Consider the following 25464-nt stretch of genomic DNA (forward strand, 5'->3'; position numbering starts at 1 on the left):
TGTTTCTTCATCCCATAGCAAGCAGAAGTGTTGAGAGCCTATGCATTTACTCTCAGCCATGGTTCAAACTTAGATTAAATAACTGGTTGAACCTCTCAAAACACTGTTAAAAATCACACCAAAACACCTGTATTAAGATTCTGGAAATATTCCTGCAAAAATTGCTCAAGAACCCTCAAGGGTACAGATACTTATATAAGAAGTCAGTACATGATCACTCACTTTCCCTGGAGCTGTGCTGGTGTACTTACACTAATTAGCTATTACACAGAATTAATGAACTCTTGCCCATACCACCTTGCCCATACCAAGCCATCATAAGTGCTTCTAACTGTAGAGAACAGTTTCCCATCCTGATTCACCCCGAAGTTCCAGGAACAGGTTCACCATTGGCAAACACACAAATTCCCTGACAATCAAACAGAACTGTACCACTTGGCTGAGTATTTGATACTGACCTCAAATCAAAATCTTCATGATTCTACCATATTGTATATTAAATTTTGCAACATTTGTGTGCATTATAAATACTTTTCAGGTTCTTCTCAAGACAGGGGTCCTGCCTTTAAAGGTGTACAGGCTTGAAAAAAATGGTTCCACAAATGTAGTATTAGAGCAATAATTTATATAAAACCATTCATCCTGCCTGGCATATGATGATTTATACTCACTGTAGAACTTATTCTCTGAGTCCTTCAAGCGTGTCTCTCCTCTGAGAGAAGACCCAAACATACAGACTTTACACAAGGCACACCTTGCATTCTAAACAATTGTATGCATTAAATAAATGCAGTCCCCTCTGTGGCAGAGGGCATCAACCATCTCTGTCTTACCACATTACATATCAAGGGAAAGAAAAATATTGTTAAGGGCATAAATCTTCCTTTTCTTCAAAAAAGTGCCACATGGAACTTTCAGTCTTTCCATCTGAAAGAAGACCATGCAGGAATCATCACGGTCTTCATTTTATGTAAGTCAAAAGGGAAGATCTGAAATGGGCCTTCTCGGTTGGAAATTTTTAGTTCCAGAAAGTCTTAAATAGAAAATGGAAACCACAATGGCCTTTTCAGACTCTAATATGAGGGTAGAAGAGAAACTGTGAGGTATTTGTGTATCTACACAGGCCTTTGGGATCATTCAGAGAGTTGATAGGGGAAATACCAAATCCACTGGACAGCAACCGTGCGAAGCACTGCAGTTCATGTCTCAGTACAGCATAGTGCTAAGCACTCACTTAAGGGCTGAGAGTTCTTCACTCCCAATGTCCTTTCTTGCACATGAAGGCCTTCAAATCCTTGTCATCTCTTTTTGGATTGGCAGCCTTGTAAAATTCCTCCTCTCTCAGCTTCCCTGCCTTACACATTAACCAGAAATGATTATTCCAGAAGAATTCACCAAGGCACAATTCAGTCAAAATGAAGCAGTCTGCTTCCTGGTGACTCCCAGGAACTTTTTGTGTGTGTCATGAAGAGGTCCTTTCAGAGTTACATGATTTAGCACCGGCAGTGCTTCAGTTAAGCAAGGAATATGCCTTGGAAGTATTTTCAGTGGAAGAGGTGGATGGCTCGGAAGAAGATACTCTGTATTTGCCTGCAAAACAAAGCACAGGGGTTAGACAAGTTGTCACTGCAAAGTAAGGACAGTGACAGCTGTGCTGGTGGCCAAGGTGGCTCTGCCTTGTCCTGCAGCCCTGGCACTACCTGGATTACAGCAATACCAGCAACCACAGAACTCAGTGTGTTTGGTGACACAGCCAGGATGTGTCAGCTCGAACTCCCAACCATGCCACAGGGCAATGATTTTCTCACAAAAATGAAGGCACTTAGTGCTTCTCCCGGAGCACAGGGACACATCCAGAACACAACACATTCACAGGCTCCTGAGATGAATCTCAGCTCCCTCCCTCCTATGGCGACAACGCTCTAAACTAAGACCCAAGTGTTACTATCTTCTCTGAACAATGTGTAGATACAAAAATTGGACACTTAGAAATTAAATGTTATTTCCAGAAATGTTTTTTGCAAGATGAAGTCATAACACTAAAATGGTGATGTCCACAAAATGGCAGCCAGAGAACATTTGAAGAAATACAGTTTCAAGGTGGTGAAGAGTACATGAATGACAGATGAACTGTGCCATGGTCTCATTAAGCTCAAAACAGAGCTTACTTAGTGGGATTTAGAATTGGTGAAACATCCAATAATTGTTTAAGAGATAGACAATTTCACTGCTAGCATTATGCTACAATTGACTTATTGCAGTTCCTTTGCATTAGAAGATTAAAAACAATCTATGGATGCATGGAGAGACAAATAGATTAATGGATATCAGGACAGACAGACCCTGAGAGCAAGAATGAAGGCCAAATCCTGTTTGTGCTTCAGTAAGGGAGATCTGTTGTCACATACCTGTTTTCCCACATAAGTTGTTAAAGGTTCTTGAAAATGGGTAGCTCATAGCAAGCATTGGTGTCACCAGGATCAGAGAGGATGACTGAAAGAGAGAAAAATGCTTTTTGTCAAAAGGACTTTCTTTGTAGCCCCATTTTAGGGGAAAAAAAAGTTCCAATAAACTTTGTTTCAGTAGTATGAGCAAACAATCCACAGAAGGCAAAGCTAGATGTTTGTGAGGTATCAAGTTCACACATCTGCATGTTTATGGTGGTGATAGGAGGAGATCAACTTCAAAAGAAACTACCAGGCACAATCTGTTTGTCTCTAACTCTTGGCCAGGGGGGATGGCTTAGGCTCCAGAGTCTGTCCTAACAGGCAGTATGGGATCCTCTTCTCTTAGCTATGTCAGTATGGCCATTAAGGTAGCCACAATAGCTAAGATTTTTGTGAATGGGAATTGTTCTTGACAGCCAGCAGCCTGAGACAATCCGAGGCAAATTTTACTTGATACGCTAGAGGGCATTAGAACACAATCTTTGCAGTCCAGATGCAAAGGAAGGAAGGAAGGAACACTTTGCTGCTAAAATTAAGTTTCGTTTTTGGTTCTGGAGTGGTTGGAGAATTTAACGTGATTCCTCCAAGGATGTATTAAAAAAGGCATGAAAACCACATCTTTTTCTCTTCAGTCCTTCTTTGTTATTTAGTTGTACTTTGGTGGGGGAAATAAGGCAGTGTTTTGTATTGTCACCTATATCATAAGGTGGTAGAGAAAGAAGGTAAATGAATCACATATAAAACGCTTAACAAAAGACTTTGATATTGCTTTATTTGCTCATTCTCAGACCTCAACAGGCTGGAGAAATGTAATGACAGGAATCTTACGAAGTTCAGCAAAGGGAAGTTCAAAGTCCTCCTGCCCCTGGGGAGGACCAAACCCAATGCCAGGACATACTCAGGGCTGTCTGATTAGGACAGAGTAAAGATGGAGCCAGACTTTTCTCCTTGGTGCCCAGTGGAAGGACAAGAGGCTTTGAGAACAAATGGAAATCCCACTTAAGATGAAACTCTTTCACTGTGAAGGTGGTCAAACACAGGAAAAGGCTGTACATAGAGCTTGTGGTGTCTCCATCCTTGGAGCTACTCAAACCTAACTGGACACAGCTCCGAGCTCTAGCTGACCATGCTCTGATGGAAATGTGGTGCAAGATGATCTCTGGGGGTAGTTTCCAATTTCAGCAATTCCTGCAGAAACTGGAGTGATTTGATCCAATGCTGTTCTTCTGAACTGACAGTTCAACCTTAATGGACTCCTTAATTCCTTTGAGCCTGTGTTCTCATCTTCTTAATTATCCTTGCTTTTAAGTCGGCTTCCTAGGTCTTTAGCAATACCTGTACAGGCTCTTCTGAATAAACCCTGTTCAGATACCAATATAAAATCAAGCTTTATTGTCATATAAGGGTGATGCCAGCACCATTGGCAGCTCAGGAAGAGGGGGGGGGTGGGTGTTGGAACCAGATGATCTTGAAGGTCCATTTCAACCCAAAGCTTACTAAGTTTCTTACACATCCTTACATACCTTTTTGTTAAGGTGTTATAAATGCAGAAGTGTAAAATGAAACAATAGTTCCCCAAGAAGTTCCCCTTGCATTTCTCTCAGATTGTGAATAAATACTAGTGCAAAAAAAATTCTGTTTTCTAACTAAAAGTTTTCAGTTACATTTTCTAGTTTCTTTCTTGTGGAATTTAAATCAAATGTCCACTAACTGCCTTCTCATTTTTTACCAATTATAGTGAAAATAATGAACTTTTAAAAAGGGGATATAATCATATTTATGTTGTTAGTGTCCTCTGTGACTTGTTCTAATAAATAATCCAGAATTTAAAGTGCACTGGACAAAAATAGACTACTCAGCAGTAACTGAAGTGCTTTTTTAGGTCAAGATTCTAACCTTTGATTGCTGTGAACTCCATTTGGATGATGAATTCCTCTTCAACAGGGCTTCTTGTATCTATTTGTTAAAAAAATTAGTCAATCAGTAAATACAGAAATTCTGTTCAAATTCCAACAGTATTTTGACATAATGTAAGAAATAGTTGGAATCCTTACCTTCTTATCCCAGAGAGTCCCAAACACCAAAATGAATAATCCCTAGGAGACAGATAATTACATTCATTTTGATGACAGCAATCTTTAATTTCAATATCTCATAAATATCTCCAACATTGTCCATTTAAACTATTAAATGGTACTATTTAAACTTTGAACTCTTTGATACAGAGCATTTTTCTAACTGCTTATCACATAGGGACTGCTCATTTGGCAGCTCCCCAGGCCTGGTCTATTTAAATTCTGTGTTGATCTGGTCTACAAACTGACACAGATAGTTTGGTAGCACTAAATGTATTTGGAAAAAGGAATGTGTATGTATGGAAGACATGCTCTACCTGTGCTCTCCAGACAAACTAGGAGGTTCCAAGAAAAAGGCCAGTGAGTTTGGTTTGAAGAAAACAGTTTTGATGCCTCTCTTAACAATGGGAAATCTTAAGTATTCTCTTTAAAGAGAGAGTACACATAACTATATTGTCCTTAAGAAACTTCCTTGTATTGGGATCCTACTGACCACCTAAATACATGGCAAAAGTCATACTGACTGAAAACTCTTAATGGTATATTTTTGTCAGTTCTTCTCTTTATCATTAGTACTCAGCTGATCTTGGTGACTTTCTTGTGGTTTATACTGAAACCCAAAAAAGGCATAACACGATACCTCCAGCTGCACTATAAATGGAAACAGGGATGCTGAAGTTTGCCCACCTGAACACAACAGGGCTGTTTTCCTGGTCTTCAGCAGTGAAGTTGATCCCAAAACTACTGGCAAAGTAGGGAGTTATCTTTAGGCCAGCTTTGTCTATATGGCACATCTGCTAAGGCAGCTGAGAATATGAAATACTGCTGAATTCCTGGAATGGCTTTCCCAAAGAGCCCTTTTGGAATAAGGATGTGTTAGGCAAATTTAAGCTTTTCCCTGGTGTTCTTATGCCCTGCCAAGCACACCACTGCAATAATGTCTCCATGTTAAATCATAACAGAGGAAACAAAAATGCGCACAACTCACCTGCAAAGCATTGAGCAGACTAAAGAGGATGTGGAAAGCTGGATTACTGTTTTTGATGATGATGGCAAGGCCAAAACCCCAGGTGAGGCCTAACAGTGGTGTCAGGATGGCCACGCTTTTGCCAATCTGCAACAGAGATTTCCTCTCCTGCCTGCTTGACCTATCCCCAATAGTTGGCCTCAGTATTTTTATTATAACAACTGCGGCAATGAACAAGTTCGTGGCCACAATGATCAAGGCAGGTATGACAAAGGCCAGGAGAGCTTTGCTGTCCTGCCAGTTGAGCCAGCAGACATTCTTTCTTGTGTAACTGTTCTTTGGCAGTGTGACAGCGATGGTGGTGACTGCAATGACAAAGGGGCACACGTATCCCAGGCAGAATGCCACCGTCTTCTGAGCAGTCTTACTCGTGTTGTGTAAGATGAACACCAGTCTGTAGAAAAGGATGAGGCCCAGGCTCAGCATCCAGAAAAAGACACATAGGTAGAAAAAATGGATGAAGAAGGTGGCCATGATACAGATGTCTCTGCTCATCTGCTGGTTTTGATCCATGATGGAGGCAGTGACAATGAACCAAACGTCAGCAATCAGCAGTGATGTAGCAATGTTGAGAATACAGACATGGCGCATGTAGGAGGTTGTGTTGTTTGTCACGTACTTCCAGACCAAGGATTCAATTATGATGCAGACCACCAAGCTCACTATTGAAATGGCCAGGCCAACGTAGGAAATATAACTTTCAAAGATTAGCTCGGAGGATCTATCAGGTGACATCAGGATGGAGAATGATGTCAAGTGATTGCAGGAGCAAATGACATAATGTTCTGACTCTGTGGGTGTGCAGCCATGATCATCCCAGTCCCCACTGTGATTGTTGAGTGTGAAGTTCCAAAAGACACACTTGGGCATCTTTAGAGACAAGTTTTCCTTTGCAAATGTCATATTAATAGCAAACTTCTGGCTCCGGTGGCTGCTCAAAGTTGTTGTTATCAATAAACCATTCACATATTCAAATGTTTTCCGGGGCAAAACATGTCCAAGTTTTGAGTACATCACACTGACAATGGTTGAATTTTGGGTTAGAGCCTGGATTTCAGCTTCACTAATGAGCACATTGACTGTGAGGTTTCCTGCACTGCGGAAGTCCTTGTTATAAGCTGTGTTGTTATTTTCCTTGACAACTACCCCTTGGAGCTGAACGCTGTTTGCAGAGACGGAAGGAATGGTGTTATTAACTGGTTGGAGGTTCAAGGAAAACTTTTCTACCGACTGTAGTAACAAAGAACTTTGTCGTGTCTTCTCTTTATTCAGGTCTTCCCAAACTTCAGTTGTGGAATCGTCAACAATTAAGTCCACTGTGGATAAGAAATTCTGGAACAACAACAGAATAATGCAGTTACTGAAATCCCACACAATTAATTGTTGTTTCTGATGGTAATTTATGCATGGTCCTAGAAGTGCCTTTTAAAAAAGCCCAGCATTTTCTTATTTTGCTCAGTCCAGGTCAAGTTCTTCAGTTGTTAACCCTCTGCATACTCTGTTTGCACGTTAAGGTTTCCAAAAGCAGAGCTGTGTGACTATTTTTTTATATATTATTTGGTACTTTGGCATTGTTTGGCATTTTTAGCATCTCCAGCCTTCTTTCCTTTCTTTCTCAGTGTTCTTGCTGTCTTTGATTTCTTGGTGTCTCATGTAGGGCTTTCTATCTATCTATGACTATCAAACCTTTTTGCACTTTTCTGTTAGAAGAACAGTGCTTTTCCTCTGGACCTCATAATCAAGGTTCCCAATTATTTCTAAGGTTTCTTCTGTTATTCATTTGTTGTTACATTCAGCTTATTTTTCTTGCTTGATCATGGCTCCTGGAATTTACTCTCCCTATTCCCATTTCACCCTTTTTTCCTATTCCTACTTCTACTCATGGAATCATAGAATCACAGAATGGTTTTGACATTTAAAGGTCATCCAGTCCAACCCCCCTTCCAGGTGGGAGGGACATCCAGCTTCATCTTGGACACTTCCAGGGTTTAGGGCATCCACAACTTCTCTGGTAAATCTATTCCAGTGCCTTACTGCCCTCACAGCAAAAAATTTATTCCTAATACATAATCCAAACCCACCCTCTTTCAGTTTAAACAATTTTTTCTTGTCCTGTCACTACAGGCCTTGATAAAAAGCCTTTTTATAAGTCTCCTTTAAGTACTGAAAAGCTGCAATAAGTTCTTCCCTGAGTCTTCTCTTCTCAAGGCTGGACAACCCCAACTCTCTCAGCCTGCCCACACAGGAGACCTGCTCCAGCCCTCTGACCATTTCTGTGACCCTCCTTTGGACCCATTCCAGCATGTCCACATCCTTGTTGCCCTGTGGACCCCAGAGGTGGATGGAGTGCTCCAGGTGGGATCTCACCAGAGCAGAGTAGAGGGACAGAATCACCTTCCTCCACCTGCTGGTCACATTCCCTGTTAAGCAGCCCGGGACATGTTTGGGTGTCTGGGCTGCAAGAGCACATTGCTTGCTCACGTCCAATTTTTTGTCCATCATCCCTTGTCCTTTCCTGTCTTAGAATGCCGCAGATATCCATGTGTTCCTAAAATATTTCTAATTGCTAAGCAGCTTCTCTTTCATGCATAGACTCCTTGTCCTCATCATTTTGAGTTTTCATAAACTTCTCTGTATCTTTGCTGTCACTTCATCTATTCCCTTAATACTGTCCTGATCTTGATCCTAAGCAAGCGTGAAACTTCTTCAGGGAAAACATCATCCTCTCTGACAAAAGAGGCCAAAGGGCTTGGTCGGTGTAGATAAGACTTAAAATAAAACCTTACCTGCATAGGGAGCTCCTTTGCCTCAAGTGGGATAGAGGAGACCATATCCAGGATGGTAACAATTGCACCTAGGTTTGCTGAAGAATTGTTTATTGTGGTTAGCTCCTTTTTTGTCTGTTCCTTAAGCTGTTCAAGGTAGATGGGTAGTTGAGCTTTTGCCTCAGTGCTGCTGACCAAGGACTGGAACAGAAATAACAGCACATCACATAGGAAATCCTCTAACCTGGCTGACATAAAGGTGACTCTGGATGGTTTGTGGATGGGAAGAGCACTGTGGGATGATACCAAGGCTGCAAACCAAGGCCTGGCACCCATCTGTCAAGTGCAGTGACCAAGGGTGTGGGCACTGTAGGAAGGGCCTGGGGATGAGGCTGGGCAGTGGTCCAGAGTTAATCCTACAGCCTCACTGTTGGTGTGCTCTATAATAGGCTCTGGGCTTGTGCCTGAGCATAGCTCAGGGAACACTCCAGGCCAGGAACTGCTCCTTATGGATGCCATGGACAAGGTCACCTTGCCTGGGAACAGAGCATTCATGTGTATGGACATTATCCATGCAGTGCCTCAGGCCCTCTGTGTCCTGGGAGGGGCCTCAGCTCTTTTGGCTGGTGTAAATAAAGCCAAACATTCTTCATATCTTTAAAAAGAAACTTTCAAATGCTTCATATATTTTAGATTATGATAAGCAAAAATCATGTCACCAATACTTTTTCTCCCCACCCAGCTCCCCATCCCAGCCTCCACAGACCCATGAGTGTTACCTCAGCACCACTCAGCAGGTCGTTTATTGGTCCAGACAGGCAGTTGTTCCTTAGAGGCTTCCATGAGCTGTTGATGCACTGGTAAGTTATATTGCCTCGAGTAAAACCTTCTGGATTTTTTACATCACAGCATGGCTTTATTAATATGGCGTTTTCTGTTCCAATGCCCAAGCTGTCTGAGCAGGAAACTTTCTGACCTGTACAGAGAGGAGACAGAGATAGAAAATAAGAAGCAGGAAGATGAATGAATTTCCCCCACAAAATTTGTGATCTGTTCAAAGATCTTTAAATTAGGATTTCAGTTTACTGTTTTCATTAATTATGATCTTTCAGGGTGTATATGTCTCAGGTTCCTTATTTTTATGAATCAGGAAATTAAAAAGGCAACCTAATAAAGCTCCAATTTTTGAGTACTGAATCCAATCAACAAACCAACACCCAAAGACTTAAATTTATCTGTTAAACTACAGGGTTAGACAGAGCTGGAGTGGGATTATATTGAACATCAAGAGAACAATAATTAATACGAAATTTATTCTGTTAAGGTACTCAGTACTGCTGTAGTACTAACAGGAAATTCATTAAGACCTTCATAGTGAGGCCTCAACACCTTTTTGATGAACCGTGGGTGTTGCTAATTGTGTTTGATTGGCTTAGTCATATCAGTAAGTATCTGCTGATTAAAGTGATTAAAGTAATTAAAGTAATTAAAGTGTCTGCATATTTATTGCCTAAGAGAGTGAAATCTGGCAGATACAGTGATTCAACTGTAGGTACCGCTGCTGTGGAAAAAAGAACATTTCTGCATCAGGGAGATGTGCAAGATTTCTTCCTTTCCAATTTAGAATAAAAAGAGCTGAAATACCCAAACTCTTGTCAGAACTAAACATCAAAGCTGGATTTAGCAATGCTGAATTCTAACTACAAAACATTCCCCGCAGAGCTGACTGGAAGCTGCCCTGGTCTCTGCAGCACCTCACAGAGGTTGCCCTTCTTGTGTTCAAAGTGGAAATGCTCTCCCACAGGCTGTCCTCCTGTGCCTGATGAGGCACCACAGTCTTTGATCCTTGCTAAATTGTTAGCAAGGAAGCTGGAAACTGCATGACCACATTTCAACACAGAGGATGAAGCTTGGTGGTGCAGCCTGCAATAGTGATCAAATTGTCACTGTTTTGGAACATACTGGGTCCACTCTCAAATACAGCAAAGACAACACATCTCGTCTATTTTTTTTTTAATTACATAAAACCCGATATTTTCCTCTGTGTGTAAAAATTTCCCATGAGAAAAGGAGACAAAAGTTCTTGGATAACAAAAACCTGTATCTGTTAGATGTCACTGGTGATGAATTTGTGGCACCTGATTCAATAAAGATATTGTAATGTCCTATATAACAGCTATAAACAGTAACTTTTCTCCTTACCAGGTATCAAGTGCAGTCTTATCTGTTCACTGTCAACTCCCTGTCCGATGACGTTGACAAATTTGCAATACGCCAAAACCTTTTTCTCTTTGTTGCATTCTTTTTCTGTGTGATTGTACATGTAGCAAAGCAAATTGTCTTTTTCCCTTTCCTCTGTATGGATGGATGAAGACAGGTTAACACAGATTTGGGGTCAGCCAACTAAAACCAGCAGAAAGCATTGACAAAACTTTATTTCCTGTGGGCACTAGAAAAAAAACAACTTTCCTTCGTGAAAAAGCTCCCTCTCTGTATGCTGATCTGTCCCTCTGTAATAAATCTGGCAGCTGCTGCATGATCAATACATTTTCATTTACTGCTGTGTGAGCAAATCCTCCCCAAACCCTCTTAACTGTGCAGTAATCAAAATTTGCTTTGAAAATAATTTTTGAGAATACTCTTCCTGCCTTTACCACAAGTGTTTCAGTTAAGCTGGGATAGTGTTTGGCTGTTCTTACATGGTTCCTTTGAACTCAGGATCTGTGCCACACTCCACTGCCCTTCAGTATGCCTGTGCCTGAGGGTGGGTCTCCAGCTGCAGTCTCTTCCAACAACATCTTGCCTTTTTCTTAGCTACTGAAGTCCTCAGTCTCCACCTGCTTTACTACTCAGCCTGTTATTTTTGCACTCCTGCGTGTTTCCTGAGTTATTTTTGGTAGATCATATTTGCCTTTTTTTTTTTTCAAAGTAACATTTTTATAATTCACTCAAAAAATTCTGCTGTATAAAAAGCAACTTGCTTGAAAACTTATCGTATATAAAAACACGTCAGGGAAGTTGCAGAATTGCCCTAAATTTGAAGACATAGAAGCGTAGGCTTTTGTATTGTTAAAGATGTGCTCCCTGTATCTTCAAAGAAAATTGAGTTGTTTTTTTGAATTGCATTCTTAATGGGTTACTCGACATTTTTCAATATTTAGTAGATTTTCTTAAGTAACGTTTTCTCAGTATTCATTTTAAAAAGTGGCAGAATGGAAGATAAAAACAAATAAAAAGAGTTCAGCAATTTCCAAGCTGTAGAAGGATCAGGATGCTCACTTCTCCCTGCCTAGCAAGTCAAACCAAATGTTGAGTTTACCTATTATGTATTTTTCACTATAGCAGTGACTTCAGTATTAATCCCAGACGTGTTCCCCAGGCATGCTCAACATCCTAAAAAAAGTCCATTTCTCTTTTTTTGCACCCTCAAAAGTGCTCTTGGGTTGTCATGAAAGCAGTAAACATGACTTGTTTACACAGACCTAACTGAAAACAAAACACCCAGAGACTGGGTTGTGACACAGAGTGAAACTAATGATTCTGCAAATTTATTGTGTCTTACCAGCTTGAAATTCATTTTGTTGAACCACAAATGTAACCCTGTAGTCTCCCACAGTCTTTGCACTTATGCAGCACTCCAGAGCATGCGGCACTTGGCACTGTATCGATGTTGCAATGGGGTCTATCAGGATGTTCTTCTTCAGGGGCAAGGAAACCACCTCGATGGTAATGTTGGCAGAACTGTCCAGGTTTTTCTGGGAGAATGTGCAGATGTAGGTGCCTAAAAGAAGTGATACAAAACCATGTCTCAGTCAACAGAAGTGCTCCTCAGCTTTTGCATGGTCATGAATGATGAACAAATATAATTCTGTTGGCAACATCAAGCCTTGGTGTCCTCCAACACTTAAAATTTTAACCCTGGGGGCTTTTTATTTATTGTGGCCAGGCTGCACAGTGATTTGCAGGGCTCAGGATGCTGTAAATTATCCGGTACAGAGATTACATTGCCTTTGTAGCCAATGAGACCAGATTTACTCACCTCTCCAGTACTGTGAGGCAGACTTCACTGTGAGCACAGACATGGCTGGGATTTTGCTATTTTGGATGCACGTATCACAGTCTACTGTTTTTGTGTCATTTCCAGACTGGATTTTCCAACTAATGCTGTCATAATTGCTCACATCACTTTCACATGTTACATTGAACCCGTATCCCTCGGAAACTGTTGAGTTTGTGCTTGAAGATATTGTTATGTGGGCTGAGACAACACAGGACAAAAGTCACATTAGTGAGAGTTACTTTTAATCGTTTTCTCACAAATTCTGTGTGCCACAGAGGCCATCTGTGCATTAAAGAGCTGTTGCTCTGTGACAAGTCCCTGCCCCTCACCTTTCCGCAGGTACGTGACTGCGATGCTTCGAGCGTGCCTGGCTCCGTGCCCGGTCTCCATTTCACACGTGTATGTGGTCACTGCACCTGACTTCTCAGGGGGGCACAGGGACTCACTGATGTTGAGCTGGTATCCAGTGCAGTTTCCACTCAAGATGGTTACTCCTAGGGAGCAATAAGCATTGTTTAAAGGGCTATGGACGTCCAAAAATACCTCTGAAAAGCACAAGCAATTACTCCAGCCATGGAAACCCTTGTGGGTTTGTATGTAATTGACATCATGGCACTTTTAACTCATCATCACTGAAGTTCATTCACATTTTTTGCTGTGGCAACACTCACAGAGTGGCAGCACACAGCTCTGTGCTGAGATTCCTCCTGCCAAAACCAGCCAGAACACAACCACACTGCTTGGAAATCTCAGGGTCAATCAAAATGAGGAGTATTCTGGTTAAGCCTAACCTCATTATCTGTGATATTTAGGGTGAGTAAAGGTAAGTAAAACAGGAGTAAACACTGCAGATTTTAATGTCTAATTTTGAAATAAAAATGTGGAGGTACTTGACACTCATTCAACTTAAAATCTGAAGAGTGCTGGTTTAGCTGCGAGCACTAAAGCTGTCCCACGCTGCAGCTGGCAGCACAGCTGACATGAGAGCAGAGCAGAGTTTCCCCCAGCTTTCCTGGGGGAAAGCCTGGCCACAGGGAATGAGGGGTAAAACAGCCCATTGCAGTGGGCCAGGATCCCCTCTCCCTGCAAGCACTGCTGCACTCTGGTAACTGTCCTTTGAGGAAGTGGGGGCATGCATGACCTTTGAAGATTTTATCTCAGTTTGCTGTCCTGCTTTCTGCAAAGTTTCATTTACGGCCAATAGTTAACAATAAACAGTTACTTCATACTCATAAAATATTAAGAGGGGCAATAGACCGTTTAGGGTGATGGTTCATAGACATTTATGAGCAGTTCTGTTCATGTTACTTTGTAGCTCTTTGTAGTACACTTACTTGGTGCCTTATTAACTCTGTATATTGGAGAGCCTTACGGGATGCCTCTGACTCAACTGGTATGTGAAGTATCACAGCTACGGGTGGAGAGACAAACAGTGCTCATATTTATCTGCATTGCAGCTGTTTCACAGTGTAGCACTTGTACCTCATGACTGCCAAATCTCAGTATGTGCTACATGAAAGATCTTTGTACCCCAAGGGTGATTCCGCAGATAGCAGTACAGGCTGATTTGCTCTCATCCCTGCACTCAAAATTAGACCATGCAGAAATAAACTTTCTGGAAGAAGCTGGTGTGTTGCTGGTCCAGGCAGCTGTTTCCATCCAGGATGGCACAGTTTAAGGCATCAGTGTATGGAGATGCCTGAAACCCCACTGGCACCTGCACAACACATACAGAGTCTGTCCTTCCCCCTGCCACTTTTGGAGCATACCCTGTATTCATTCATCCTAGGACTTTGGGGCAGCCACTTAGGAGGAGACTTTTGATCAGTGAGCAAACCTAGCAGGTGGAAGCCAACCTTTTGTTAATCTTACCTGTAATGTTGATTGTTCCATTTACTTTCCAGGATACTTTAAGTGATGTCAAGTGTCTGTCAATGCAACAGGACAGCTGAAGACCCTTTGCTTGCACTTCAGGACTGTTACATGTGACATCGATTTCCTCCAAGTTTGGAGTGACATGCAGTGGAAAGACAGATATTGTTTCTGTGCCATTGTGTATCTCTGTGTGATACAGACCACTCCTTATGAACACGCAGCTATAGGAACCTGTGAAGCATAAACAACAGTTTTTGCTGAGTTTGCCTTTATTTTGGAATTAGGAACTACTTCCACAGCTGGTTTTCACGTGTCCTTGCTCTGCAGTGGCTCTGCTACTTGCTGATCAATATGTATCCTCAGGTCACCTGCAGAATGCTTTCTGCAAACCCCTGGTGCCAAATGGATCTAGATTAGGATTCACTGTTGATGGGTACCTGAGATATGTGTTCTCAGACCAAAATACTTCAAATCTGGCTGAGTAGGTGGTTTTGGGATCTGTATATTGCCACAGTCCTTCTGGCAGCAGTATGTCATGGTAAAAAGATTCCTACAGAGAATAGGTGACAAGAGAGGTGCCCAGGGCGGACTCCACCAGAACTGGCCTCAGAGTGGAGGCTCTCAAGCTGCTCAGAAGGCACTGCCAAACAGAGCAGAGTATTTATCACAGAATCACAGAGTATGCTGAGTTGGAAGAGACCTGTCAGGATCATTGAGCCTAACTCTTGGCCCTGCACAGGACACCGTGTGCCTGGGAGCTTTGTTCAAACACTTATTGAGCTCTCAGGCTTGGTGCTGTTACCACTGCCCTTGGGAGCCTACTCAACCACCCTCTGAGTGAAAAACTGTTCTCACTTATCCAAAACCTCCCCAGACTCAGCTTCATGCCAGCTCCTTGAGTCCTGTCCCTGGTCACCAGGGAGAACAGATCTGTACCTGCCCCTCTGCTTCCTCTCATGAGGAAGTTGAAGACCACAATGAGGTGTCCCCTCAGTCTCCTCAATGCTGAACAGACCAAATGACCTCAGCTCCTTCTCATACGTCTTACCCTTCAGCCCCTTCACCATCCTTGTGGCCTCCTTTGGACTCTGTCCAATAGCTTGATGCCTTTACTGCCCCCAGGACTTGAAGTGAGGTCTCCCCAACCTAAAGCAGAGCAGGACAATCCCCTCTCTTGCCCGTCTGGCAATGCTGTGCCTGATGCCCCCTCAGGACACGGCTGTCTCTCCTGGCTGCAGGGCACTGCTGACTCACATTCAACTTGCCACTGACCAGGACCCACAGGTCCCTTTCTCTTTATCAGCCACTCTCTCAGGCACCAGTCCCCTGGATGCAGCCAGGCTTGGTTTTGAGATTGGCAATAGGAGCTCCAAATTTCCCACATATTTTAAGTATGTGGACTTCCCTTCCCCACTGGGATAGACAAATGAGCAGACCACTTACATAGGAGTGGAAACATCCAGGTTCAGGGCATCCTCAGTCCGAAGAATTTTGGATCCACTATTCCTACTTCACATACATGGGCCCAAATACCTGATCACAGGCTACCCTTTTTGAAGTTGAATGTAGAATTCATGGTCCAAAGACACGAACTGAGTGGAAGCTTGAGCCCAAGCTCTGATAATACATAATAATTCCCCTGATAGATCCTCCCAGAAAAATGCTGTCAGTTTACCTGTTTCTGATTTTCAAAAATCCCTAAACATGCAAAACTCTAGCTCTGAGCTCTGATTTAGCTAGGTCATGTGTGTGTAGGGGGCAAGGGCATTAAGGACAAATTCAACTACAGCCTCCAGCCACCACACCAAAAGGGTGGGAAGGCCTCACAGCCATGCAGTCACCACTATCTCCCTGGTAGGAAAATGAAGCCTGGCCCTTAGAACACCCAGTCATGTACCATCACTTCAGTCAGTTCACATCTTACTGGCAATGCCAGTCAATACGTAGATCACTAATGAAAATAACAGGAAAATTATGAAGGGCACTGTAATTTTCATATTTCCTCTAGAAAATGCAGCCACTGCATTCATATTTGCTTTTTATAGAACTAGCCACAATAAAGATTTAAATTTGCTGTTTTAACAATGGAAAATCATACCAGAATCCTTCATTGTAATGTTGGTAATTTTAAGAATTGATCTTCTGGATGCTAAAACTGTCTCTATGGAGTACCGGGAGCCAGCTGAGATGGTCTGGTCAAAGTGATACCAGGTCACATTGGAAAATGTTGAATTTATCTCACAGGTCAGTCTTACTGTGTCCCCTTCAAAAATGTTCGAGGGTTTCACGGTGAAGTTTGTCTGATCTGGGAAGACAGAGAGCAACATTCTGCATTACTGTCACTTCAGCTTACATCTTTATGGTGTCTTTCATCTTATAGGGGTCCCAGGTGCTTCGTGTCAGCTGCAGGGTACCACCTTTGATACAGGCCATGGGATTTTCCCCTCAACATATTCTTTAGTATCTTTCTCGGCTAAAAATTCCAGAAGGTTTTATGCAGAGTTAGAAGAATTATTATCACCACCACTACTTTCTAATTAGATTAGCTGGGAGGAGAAGCAACCAGGTTGAAGTAATCCTCTGGGACAGACAGTCCAGCACTTGGTGCACTGAGAGCAGAACACCTCCAGGGCACTTGATCAGCATCTGAGTTGTAACACACTGTCCAGCAGCAGCATGGAAAATGTGCCAAGGAAGCCAAGGGGAATGTGTTGTCATGTAAACTGCTAGAGTTTTATGTTTTGCTTTAAAGAGTAGAAAGTGCTGACAGCCTGACATTCTTAGAGCTGTCTTGGTTCTGGAGGTGAATTAAGGGTGTTCAATCTTCCTCCCCTGGACTGACCACATCAGGGATCATTTAGAATAATTTAGGCTGGAAAAGACCCATGAAATAATCAAGTCCAACCAATAACTGGAGTGGAGTAGCTGGAAGTGTTTGGTTTTTCATGGGAGGTACTGCATGCATGGTCCTCTCATGAGGGTCCTAAGCTTTGGTGACACAGGATAAAATGAAACAGCTAAAAAAGAAATGTTTCTTGAAAGTCCAGTGCCAAATCATCAACAGTATAGGGCAACTACATGATTCAGGCAAAAAATACTAAAGTAAAGGTTGAAGGAAAGTACTGAGAGCTTTAAACTTACTAGTGATTACTCTTGTGAAGGTAAATGGGCTTAGCTGGTACGATGAATCCAGAAACTGTGGTACAGCTCTGTTGGAATCTCCAACCTGAGTGAAGCTTGCTGCTCCTGTTCTTACTTCATAGTTCACAAAAACACTTCCAGGGCTAAACAGATACAAGAATCACATGAGCACCAGAATTAAATATCCTTGTATATTAGTGCTTTTCTATGTTGTGGTGACCCATCTTGCATGGATAGGAAGACCTCACAGGATTCCCCTGTGAAGACTCCTCTTGGGACTCAAAACTTGCTCTGTTATACCAGAAAGTTGTGCTACAGCTCTTCCCTGAAAAGGAACACCTTTATGTGACACCTTCCTTGTCTGATGTTCATTTCTAGTAAACTTTCCTTAGAAACCTAAAATGCAGCTGCATTTAAATATGTGTGGACAGCAGCAATGTCTCTTTTATCCAAGGCTGTATCCAGAGTCAATGTACTATTCACCTTCCTTATGGCCTAGAAAGTGATAGGTTTATTTGCATTCTTTTCCCCCTTGGGTGGAGCTCAATCTTTTCCATAAAAGGCTTTCCTGCAGATGGGGAACAATTGTGTTTCTTGGACTTTTGCACAGTGATGAATTCTACCTACAATCCCATTTCCATGTTCATACTTGGGCTTTGCTTTGCAGTGATTATTCTGCTATTCAGTGTGTGCATGCTGGGAGTGGGTTCTAGGCAGAGTGAATGTAACCTTTGCTGACTTGTATCTCCTTGAGACTGGACAGGGAGATTTGTGTCTCCCAGGGAAAAATGAAATTATTTACTTACCTAAAACCTAATACTGTTGCCGATACAAAGCCTGGTAGACATCTGTAGCTGGCATTAAACTGTAAACAAAGACAGGTGAGATGGTGTAAGTCCTCTGTGTATTACTGAAGTGTGCTTAAAATAGGAAACTCTCAATTCCTGATGTGAGTAAGGACATGTAACATATCTGATACAACAGGCCTGGTGCTCTCCTGGTGTCATGGAACACATTTCTGCTCATGGTTTCATTCCATGTGTACCCACATGGATTTAAGATAGGACCAATAATAGGATTTTTTTTTTTTTTCATGTTTTATATACAAAAGGTTCCTAAATACTTCCCAGTGTATTAAAATAAATGGGAATATTTTCATTGGCATCAATGGAGTCAGCTTTGCCCCACTTTGCAGCTCCCATTGCTGCACACTCCCCAGCTCCCCACAGAGACACTGACAACCCAGGCACTTGGGGTAAACACCACATTACTTAGGGGGCTCTCAACCTTCAGAGATTAAAAAAATAAAGTCATTACTGCTTTTTCAAGGTCCGTTTTGTATTTTTGGTATAACAGAGAGGAAGAATCCTTGAGATCATCCTGGAAGTCTGAGTCAAGTCTGACTGACATATTCATTACAATGGGCTCTCCCATACCACATGACTCTGTAAGGAAAGACAGAAAAATAAATGCAAAATAATAAAAAACAATGCTTTTGAGGTGAAAATCTGTCTAAAATCGGATGAGATTAAACTTTCTTGGCTCAATGAAAGCTGAAAGTCCCAAAGAGGCATGGGAGTGATTCCAGGAGTTGGGGCTCCAAATGCTCCAAATATCTGCAAGTGTTTGGGTCAGTGTGGGCCCATATCACAAGGAGAAGAGCTTTAGACCATCACTGCAGACTTTCCTCCACATTCACAGGCTGAGTGGTAGCCAGCTCAGTCCTGATGTGCTTTTTCATCATACCTTTCATCACTGTTCTGACCTCTAAGCAGTGTGTGAGCTGCACAGCAATGAAGTTCTGCCCTGTATCTTCTCACCTTCAGTCTGGGGCTCACAGTAGGGTCCATAGAAAGGCATTTTCTGCATGTAGCCACAGGGCAGGGCTGGTTCCAGGCTCAGAGAAGGGCAGGGCATCACATCACTGCACACCGTGCTCGGCCAGGCATATCCATTTTCACAGAAACAGCAGCTGCTATTCTCACCACTGGGCAGGCAGACTGGAGTCAGACAGACAGAGAAATTCCATGAGAATGGGAAATGGGGCATAGCATTGCAAGATAAATATCTACCTTTCTGTGTCTTCATGACAGGGATCTCTAAAAGTTGCCCTTCTTGTGAGTTCACTTGAATGATGCCAAAATGATGATCTGACAGCTTTCAAATTTTATTCTAGTAATTGTAAATTACTAACAAGAAATGGGAACCAGACTGGCACAGGGAAAAGTCTGATCAATTGCTTTCAAGTAACTGAATGGAGATGTGAAGTCTGATCCTAAAAGTTTACCTGGCATACTGGCCAGGGTCCCATAATATTTTTCAGACTGAATGTTTTTAAGTCACTTGAGCTGAAAGCAAGTGTATAAGCTTTTAGAGATTGTAAGAGCAAGATTATTCAGAGTCCCAGTGGCTAATGAGCTGTTGTGTTCTGGTTGTTCTGTACCCTGGCAGATGCTATGTGAGAGGAGGTAGCATAATCACTAAGTGCTTTAAAGCACTAAAAAAAAGAAACCAATCAAAAAAACCAAACCAAACCAAAAACCAACCCAAAACTAAAACCACCAAAACAAAAAAAACCCCCAAACAAACAAACAAAAAATCATACCAAACCAAATAAAAAACAAAAAACCCAAACAAACAAAAAATCAATCCAAACCAAATAAAAAACAAAAAACCCAAACAAACAAAAAACCAACCAAACAAAACCAACCCCCCTCCTCAAAAAAAAAAAAAAAGGCAAAACAGAGCACATCACTGTAACATTTTCTGTTCTTAATGATCCATTGGCAAAGTAAGATATTAACAAATTGATTTTCACACATTACATCTGAGCCTGAAGGCCTTTATAAGATGCATTTGCATCTTGCTTTGGAAACTGTTGAACACTTCCTTTTGCTGCTTTATGGCTCAGTGATAAGAAGGTATCAAATCTCCTCTGCTGTTGTAAATGCTTGGTGTGCTTGTATATGCTCTGCTGTATTACTTGGACAGATGTTGCACAACCACAACTCGTGTAGTAAAACCTGTCTCACCCTGTAAGAATAGGTGAAGTGAGCTCTATTTCATGCAGCCTTTCTCTGTCAGGGTCAGAGTACAGCCTCTTACAGCCATCTATGTTCCAGATAGAGGAGGAGGGAAGTAAACAGTCTGATAACTGCTGTCACAGCTTCCTGAAACTTGAAAGCAACTCAGACTGCTTGTTAGCCAAGCTGGAGCAAGATCCTTTGGCTCAGGCTTCCTCTGGCTTTGTCCCTTCCTTAGGAAAAGCATTCAGAGCTATTCCAAATGCCAACATTATATAAAGAGGAGTGGTGAGAGACAGATAACAAATATGTTGTTGTGTGCTACAGCTTCAGCCTTGCTGGGTCTTTCAGCAGGAGCAGAGATGGTTCAGTTTTGCTGATTCTGAAACATGATGGGTGGTAAAAGTGGGAGACATCAAATACTGACAAAACCCCACATTATCCAGAACAAACAAATCAATAACCAACCCACCTGTTGTAATGCTGATGTTTGAAACTGTTGTTTGTACATTTGAAATATTAATTGGAAGATCAATGTTTTTCAAATAGTCTTTGATTGGCTCCAGATAAGATGAATCCTGCAGGCTTACTTCAATGTCAAAAGTATGCTCCGGAAAGGGGATGTCAAGAACAAACACTGAAAGAGAAATAGAATGAGACTGCAAAGCTGTGTTTGAGGGTAAATCACAAATTGATGGCCTCTAGCATTTGGGGTCTTTGTTGCTATTTAATGGTAGCTGAGTGTGGCATTCTGCTTAGGAAATCTTCTTGCTCCCCACTCAGCAGATATTCTGCTTCTGTTCTATCTGCTCCTTGTCTGAACAAAGCCAGATTTCTCTGGTGTCAGAGCATAGGAAGCTGATACAAATGACATAATATATTCATAGAAGAGCTGTCTCATCCCTTCTCTCCTTAGAATCAGTAAGTTGATGGGTTGCCAACCACAGACTGAGCCATATAAGATTATCTTGTCTTTATCTCATCCTGTGAGTTTTCTCACTTTATCCTTCTGATTCTGTTCCCCATCCCACTGAGGGAGAGTGAGCGAGGGGAGCTGTGGTGCTTGGCTAGGGTTAAACCACAACCACACCTTGTCCTTGATATTCCCAGCTCAGTACATCAGGAGGTACTGTCCCTGACAGTGATTTCACCCTGGGTCTACTGGAAACCTGCTCTGTTACCATATATTTGTGTACATACTGTTTCGCTTCTGCCTTTGCATCTCTGGGAAGAAGCTTTCTTGCCCTAGCGTGCTGTCAATCTGTGGGAAAAAAAAAAAAAAGGTGAAGCTCCATGCAATGACAAAGTGAAACTTCAGCTGCTGTTGTTGGCAAAAGAAATTAGGGAAGAAGATACTGACATAGATAATTTTTTCCCACTAATCTTGGCCTCAAGTGTCCAACCTCCCACCCCATCTTCCTCTTTAAACAGAAAATTTCTATCTTCCCAGCAGGGAAGGGTTAAGCATCAGCAAAGGGATGTACTGAGTTTGCAGATGCCTCTTTGCATGTCTCTGCAAGCCAACTGTCCCAGTTCAGGAGGATTTTTGTGTCTGAGCCTCAAGACCTCCACGGGGCTGTCACAGAGCACTTAGTCCTGGGCCAGCCTTGTGAACTGCTTGGGAAACCTGGTCACTCAGCATTTGAATCCAGAAACTGGACTTTGATCACCTTTTGCTTTCCTCTGCAGCAGCAGAGCCAGGCTGAGCAGGAGAAGAAAGCAGACTGAAAAGCCTTGGCTCCAGCTCAGTTTCCAGGTCAGCTATTTTGGGGCCATCAGTAAGACACAGCTGACCATGGCAGGGGTTAGCACCATTTCACTCTGGCTGGGTTTACACAGGCTGCAGCCAAGTCAGATTCAGACCATCTTATCGTTTTTTTATCTGTGCCCTAAAAATACATTGGCACCACTGTTAGCAAGAAAGGCTAAAGAACAAGCAAAGACTCAGGCAGGAAATTTGCAGCTTTGCCAGTTTCTTGGTTCCTACTGAAACCTTTATTTACAGAAAGGGTGAATAGCTTGGCAACTCTTGAGTCGTCTCTTTACATAAAGGAACCATCTGGTGTGTGATTAGAGCTGGGTTTTGTATCACAGCTGTGCTGGGGTGAAGCTCCACACACCCAAGGAGTGCTGGCACTTTTTGCACTGCTGGGATGTACCTTGGTTGGCTGCAGGAGTTACAGAAAGTGCCCTGTGACCCACGTCCTCCTCTAGGTTTGGACTCAGTGGTTTCCTCTTTCAGTTATTCTCCCAAACAATCAAAGGGTATTGCTAGGTTGCTAAATACTTCACATATTTCACACCATTAAGTAATGACTCATCTGCAGGCTGTCCCATGATCAGTGGTGCTAAAAAAAGGTGTCGCTTTTTTTTCATGAAAACTCCTAAGTGCTGAGATGAAGACTCAGCTTGAAAAATCAGAACAAATTAGATATTTGGCCACTGTTAGACATCTGCTGAAGCACAAATGGAGCTGCTGCAACCAGACATATCCTGTTTTGCCAAAGGAGGGGGTAGTGGTAGAAAGAGCTTAAGGAGTTCCCACCTTTCTCTTCACATTTCCTTTCCTTTTTTTTAACTTTCTCAAAGAAGGAGGTTCTCCATTTGCTCACAATGGAGAAGATAAAAGAAGTATTGTCTGGCCAAATACTAATTGTGATGACCAAGAATTGATAGATTTACCAGATTATATTTACTTCCATTTGGTTAGAACCTTGGTTTCTCTGTTCTTCTTTTGTCTTTTTTGTTAGGGAAAATTTTTCTTTTTTTGTTAGGGAAAACTGTGCAGAAACTGTCTGTTAACAAACACAGGATGAAGCACAAAATGGCTTTCCATACTTCATACTGTAGGTGAAACAGAAAGGATCTGTGAGGATTATTGAAAAAGTGGGAAATGAAAGTGAAATCTCAGTTCATGGGCAATATCTAAACACAAATCCAGGAGTGGAGTTTTGGTCATGTGCACTTGTCCTGCTGTTGAGACAGTCCTGCCACCTACCTGCAAATATGTCACTTCTAGATATATTTGGTTCCTCTCTCCTAGGATGGGTGAATTCCATCCAGGAGCAGTGCCCCCATATATGTTATGTAGACTTAGCTCCAGGGACAGTAACTGAAACTCCTTGCAGACCAACATAGTGAGAAACAAGATGTGTTTTATTCAGTGCCTTCTGGAGAGACTTTAAACTGGGAAACATGAAGAGCCCAGTTTTGGATTTCTCTACCTCTTTTATACACTCTGGGTTCAGATTCCCCCCTCCTCCCAAATATTATTCTGACTTCTTCCAAGGTTTTGTGGGTGTAAAGGAGAACATCAGGCTGATACAAGCAGAGATCCAATGAAAACCAGTGGGGGTGGGGAAGGATACTCACTACGTAGGACAATGGATAGAAGTTTGAGTGCTGTGGTGTCTGGCAGCAGGCTGAGACCAGCAGGAAGAGGCAGTGGAGACCTGTAGTTGTTGGGGATGGCATTTTGCCTGGTGACTTTGCTCTCCAGCCTGAAGTCAGCTGTACCTACTCAAAACAGGAGAAAGAAATTGTTTGAAGAAAGCAGAGTCCTGAGCAGATTCCTATCAGGGACAAAGGAGGTGCTGGAAATCTGCCATGACAAAAGTTGACTTTGGATCTTCAGATATCCCTCTTGGTGGTACTTGGGAAATGCACTGCCAGGAGATGAGGGAGCAATAAGGAATGTTGCTGCAAGTCAGGGCCTGTCCTCTTGCAGCAGGGAGAGCTCTGCTACTGGCTGTATCCCACTCTGGAGAGGGTTGTAGCATCACCGTGGGCTCAGGTACAGATGTCTGTGTGTCTGTTACCCCTTGGCTAGCAATGGACACAATGAAGAGTGGCATCTCCTGGAAATAATCTGTGTTATCTTGAGGTTTTAGCACACTTCTCCATTAATTGCACTGAAATTAACAAATAAGTAAACTAGAATCTAAGGACCATGTCACACAAGAATGTAATGTGGTGCCTGAAATCACACACACACATATCCACACCCCAATAACATTTTCTACCTCATTAATTCCTGAGCTAATTTAGTCACACAGCAGACTGGATGATGAAACATAAAGGGAGAGGTAAAACATTCATGGACTCTTATAACAAGTGCTAACACATTTATGCAACCAAGAGGAATAGAGAAAGGGAGGTGAAGAATCCATAAAGGATAAATATTTTGCTGTGAATATGCACTTTCTGGTTATTCCAAACAAAGCACTTTCTTAGTTCCAGAATTAACAACTAGTAGAGAGCTAAAGAAAAAGAGAAGAAGGCAGAACCCAAGAGGATTGTGAAGATCATTTTAAGCACTGAGGAAAGGCTCTAAGCACAGTACTGGACAGAGCCTGAGTGGATAACGTCAGTTCATTATTAGAATCATGAACTCTGGTAAAATTACAATCTTTTCACATTGAAAAGGCTGTTCATCCAAACTCAAGTTTTGCAATGCAGTGAGTCACTAGGGGAAAACAGAAAAATCAACACCTCCTGAGATCAGGGGCTGCCTATTGCAACCATCATTTATCAGAACTGATGCTCCCAGGCAGGCTGGGGCTTTGCTGGCACTTTCCTGCTCAGATGAGTCCATGACAGAAAACAACAATATGAACATGATCTGTGGTCTCACCTTGTGAATTGGAAGAGGATGGCAAGGAGTTTATAGCCAAGCATGTACTTGATATCACCAATGTGGGGGCCCAGCAGGGACTCGTGACTTTTCTCACCAATTGTGGTTCTTAGAGGGATCCATCTGGAGTGGGACTTCACGTGGGTACTGACCTGGTTAAAAGACAGGAGGCAAAAGTAGGGATAAATTATTTTCTTTTCCAATACAGAGATGTTATCACCAGAGCTCTGCAGGAATGAGGTGTAAGCCTGTACCTTACTCTCTGTCCTCAAGTGATGTGGAAAAGGCAGTGGTCAGTGATGCAACACCATGGAAAATTTTACTTGGTTGAGACTAACAAAAGCAAAGTCTGCCTGTGAAGATCTGCATTGGGGTCACAGAAGACTGAGTGACTTGATCATGAAATTCAGAACTCATA

At 42.3% G+C, this 25464-nt stretch overlaps 1 protein-coding gene across 5 annotated transcripts; it reads right to left on the reverse strand.

The window, feature by feature from the left end:
* Nucleotides 1-605: 605 nt before the first annotated feature.
* On the reverse strand, nt 606-25179 carry ADGRF5 (adhesion G protein-coupled receptor F5). Of its 5 annotated transcripts, XM_071439414.1 has the most exons (21): nt 25047-25179; nt 23786-23929; nt 21614-21674; nt 20886-21050; nt 19211-19390; nt 18708-18835; nt 18197-18255; nt 17391-17533; nt 16348-16554; nt 14247-14480; nt 12704-12868; nt 12354-12572; nt 11877-12095; nt 10517-10669; nt 9094-9290; nt 8336-8515; nt 5511-6881; nt 4502-4543; nt 4344-4403; nt 2409-2493; nt 606-1590 (listed from the first exon to the last, which is right to left on the reverse strand). In XM_071439414.1, the coding sequence occupies exons 2-21, from the start codon at nt 23885-23887 to the stop codon at nt 1511-1513; spliced, it is 4050 nt and encodes a 1349-aa protein (XP_071295515.1). In that variant the 5' UTR covers nt 23888-23929; nt 25047-25179; the 3' UTR covers nt 606-1510. The 5 variants fall into 5 exon arrangements, with proteins under 5 accessions (XP_071295515.1, XP_071295526.1, XP_071295533.1 ...); XM_071439425.1 differs by lacking the exon at nt 10517-10669; XM_071439432.1 differs by lacking the exons at nt 21614-21674; nt 25047-25179 and having other exon boundaries at nt 23786-23868.
* Nucleotides 25180-25464: the final 285 nt, after the last annotated feature.

The sequence above is a fragment of the Agelaius tricolor genome, unplaced genomic scaffold, assembly GCF_023055355.1.
Source record: "Agelaius tricolor isolate 1412-34295 unplaced genomic scaffold, bAgeTri1.0.p SCAF_1, whole genome shotgun sequence".
Lineage (NCBI taxonomy): Eukaryota > Metazoa > Chordata > Aves > Passeriformes > Icteridae > Agelaius > Agelaius tricolor.

What these genes read in the sequence shown, in the direction of transcription:
- ADGRF5 (XM_071439414.1), bottom strand. Translation starts at nt 23,887, where the DNA reads ATGCCATCCCCAACAACTACAGGTCTCCACTGCCTCTTCCTGCTGGTC. An exon ending in GGACTCTCTGGGATAAGAAG is followed by an intron (nt 4,404 to 4,501) that starts GTAAGGATTCCA and finishes TTTAACAAATAG; the next exon opens with ATACAAGAAGCCCTGTTGAA. An exon ending in GGAGTTCACAGCAATCAAAG is followed by an intron (nt 2,494 to 4,343) that starts GTTAGAATCTTG and finishes TCTCTCTTTCAG; the next exon opens with TCATCCTCTCTGATCCTGGT.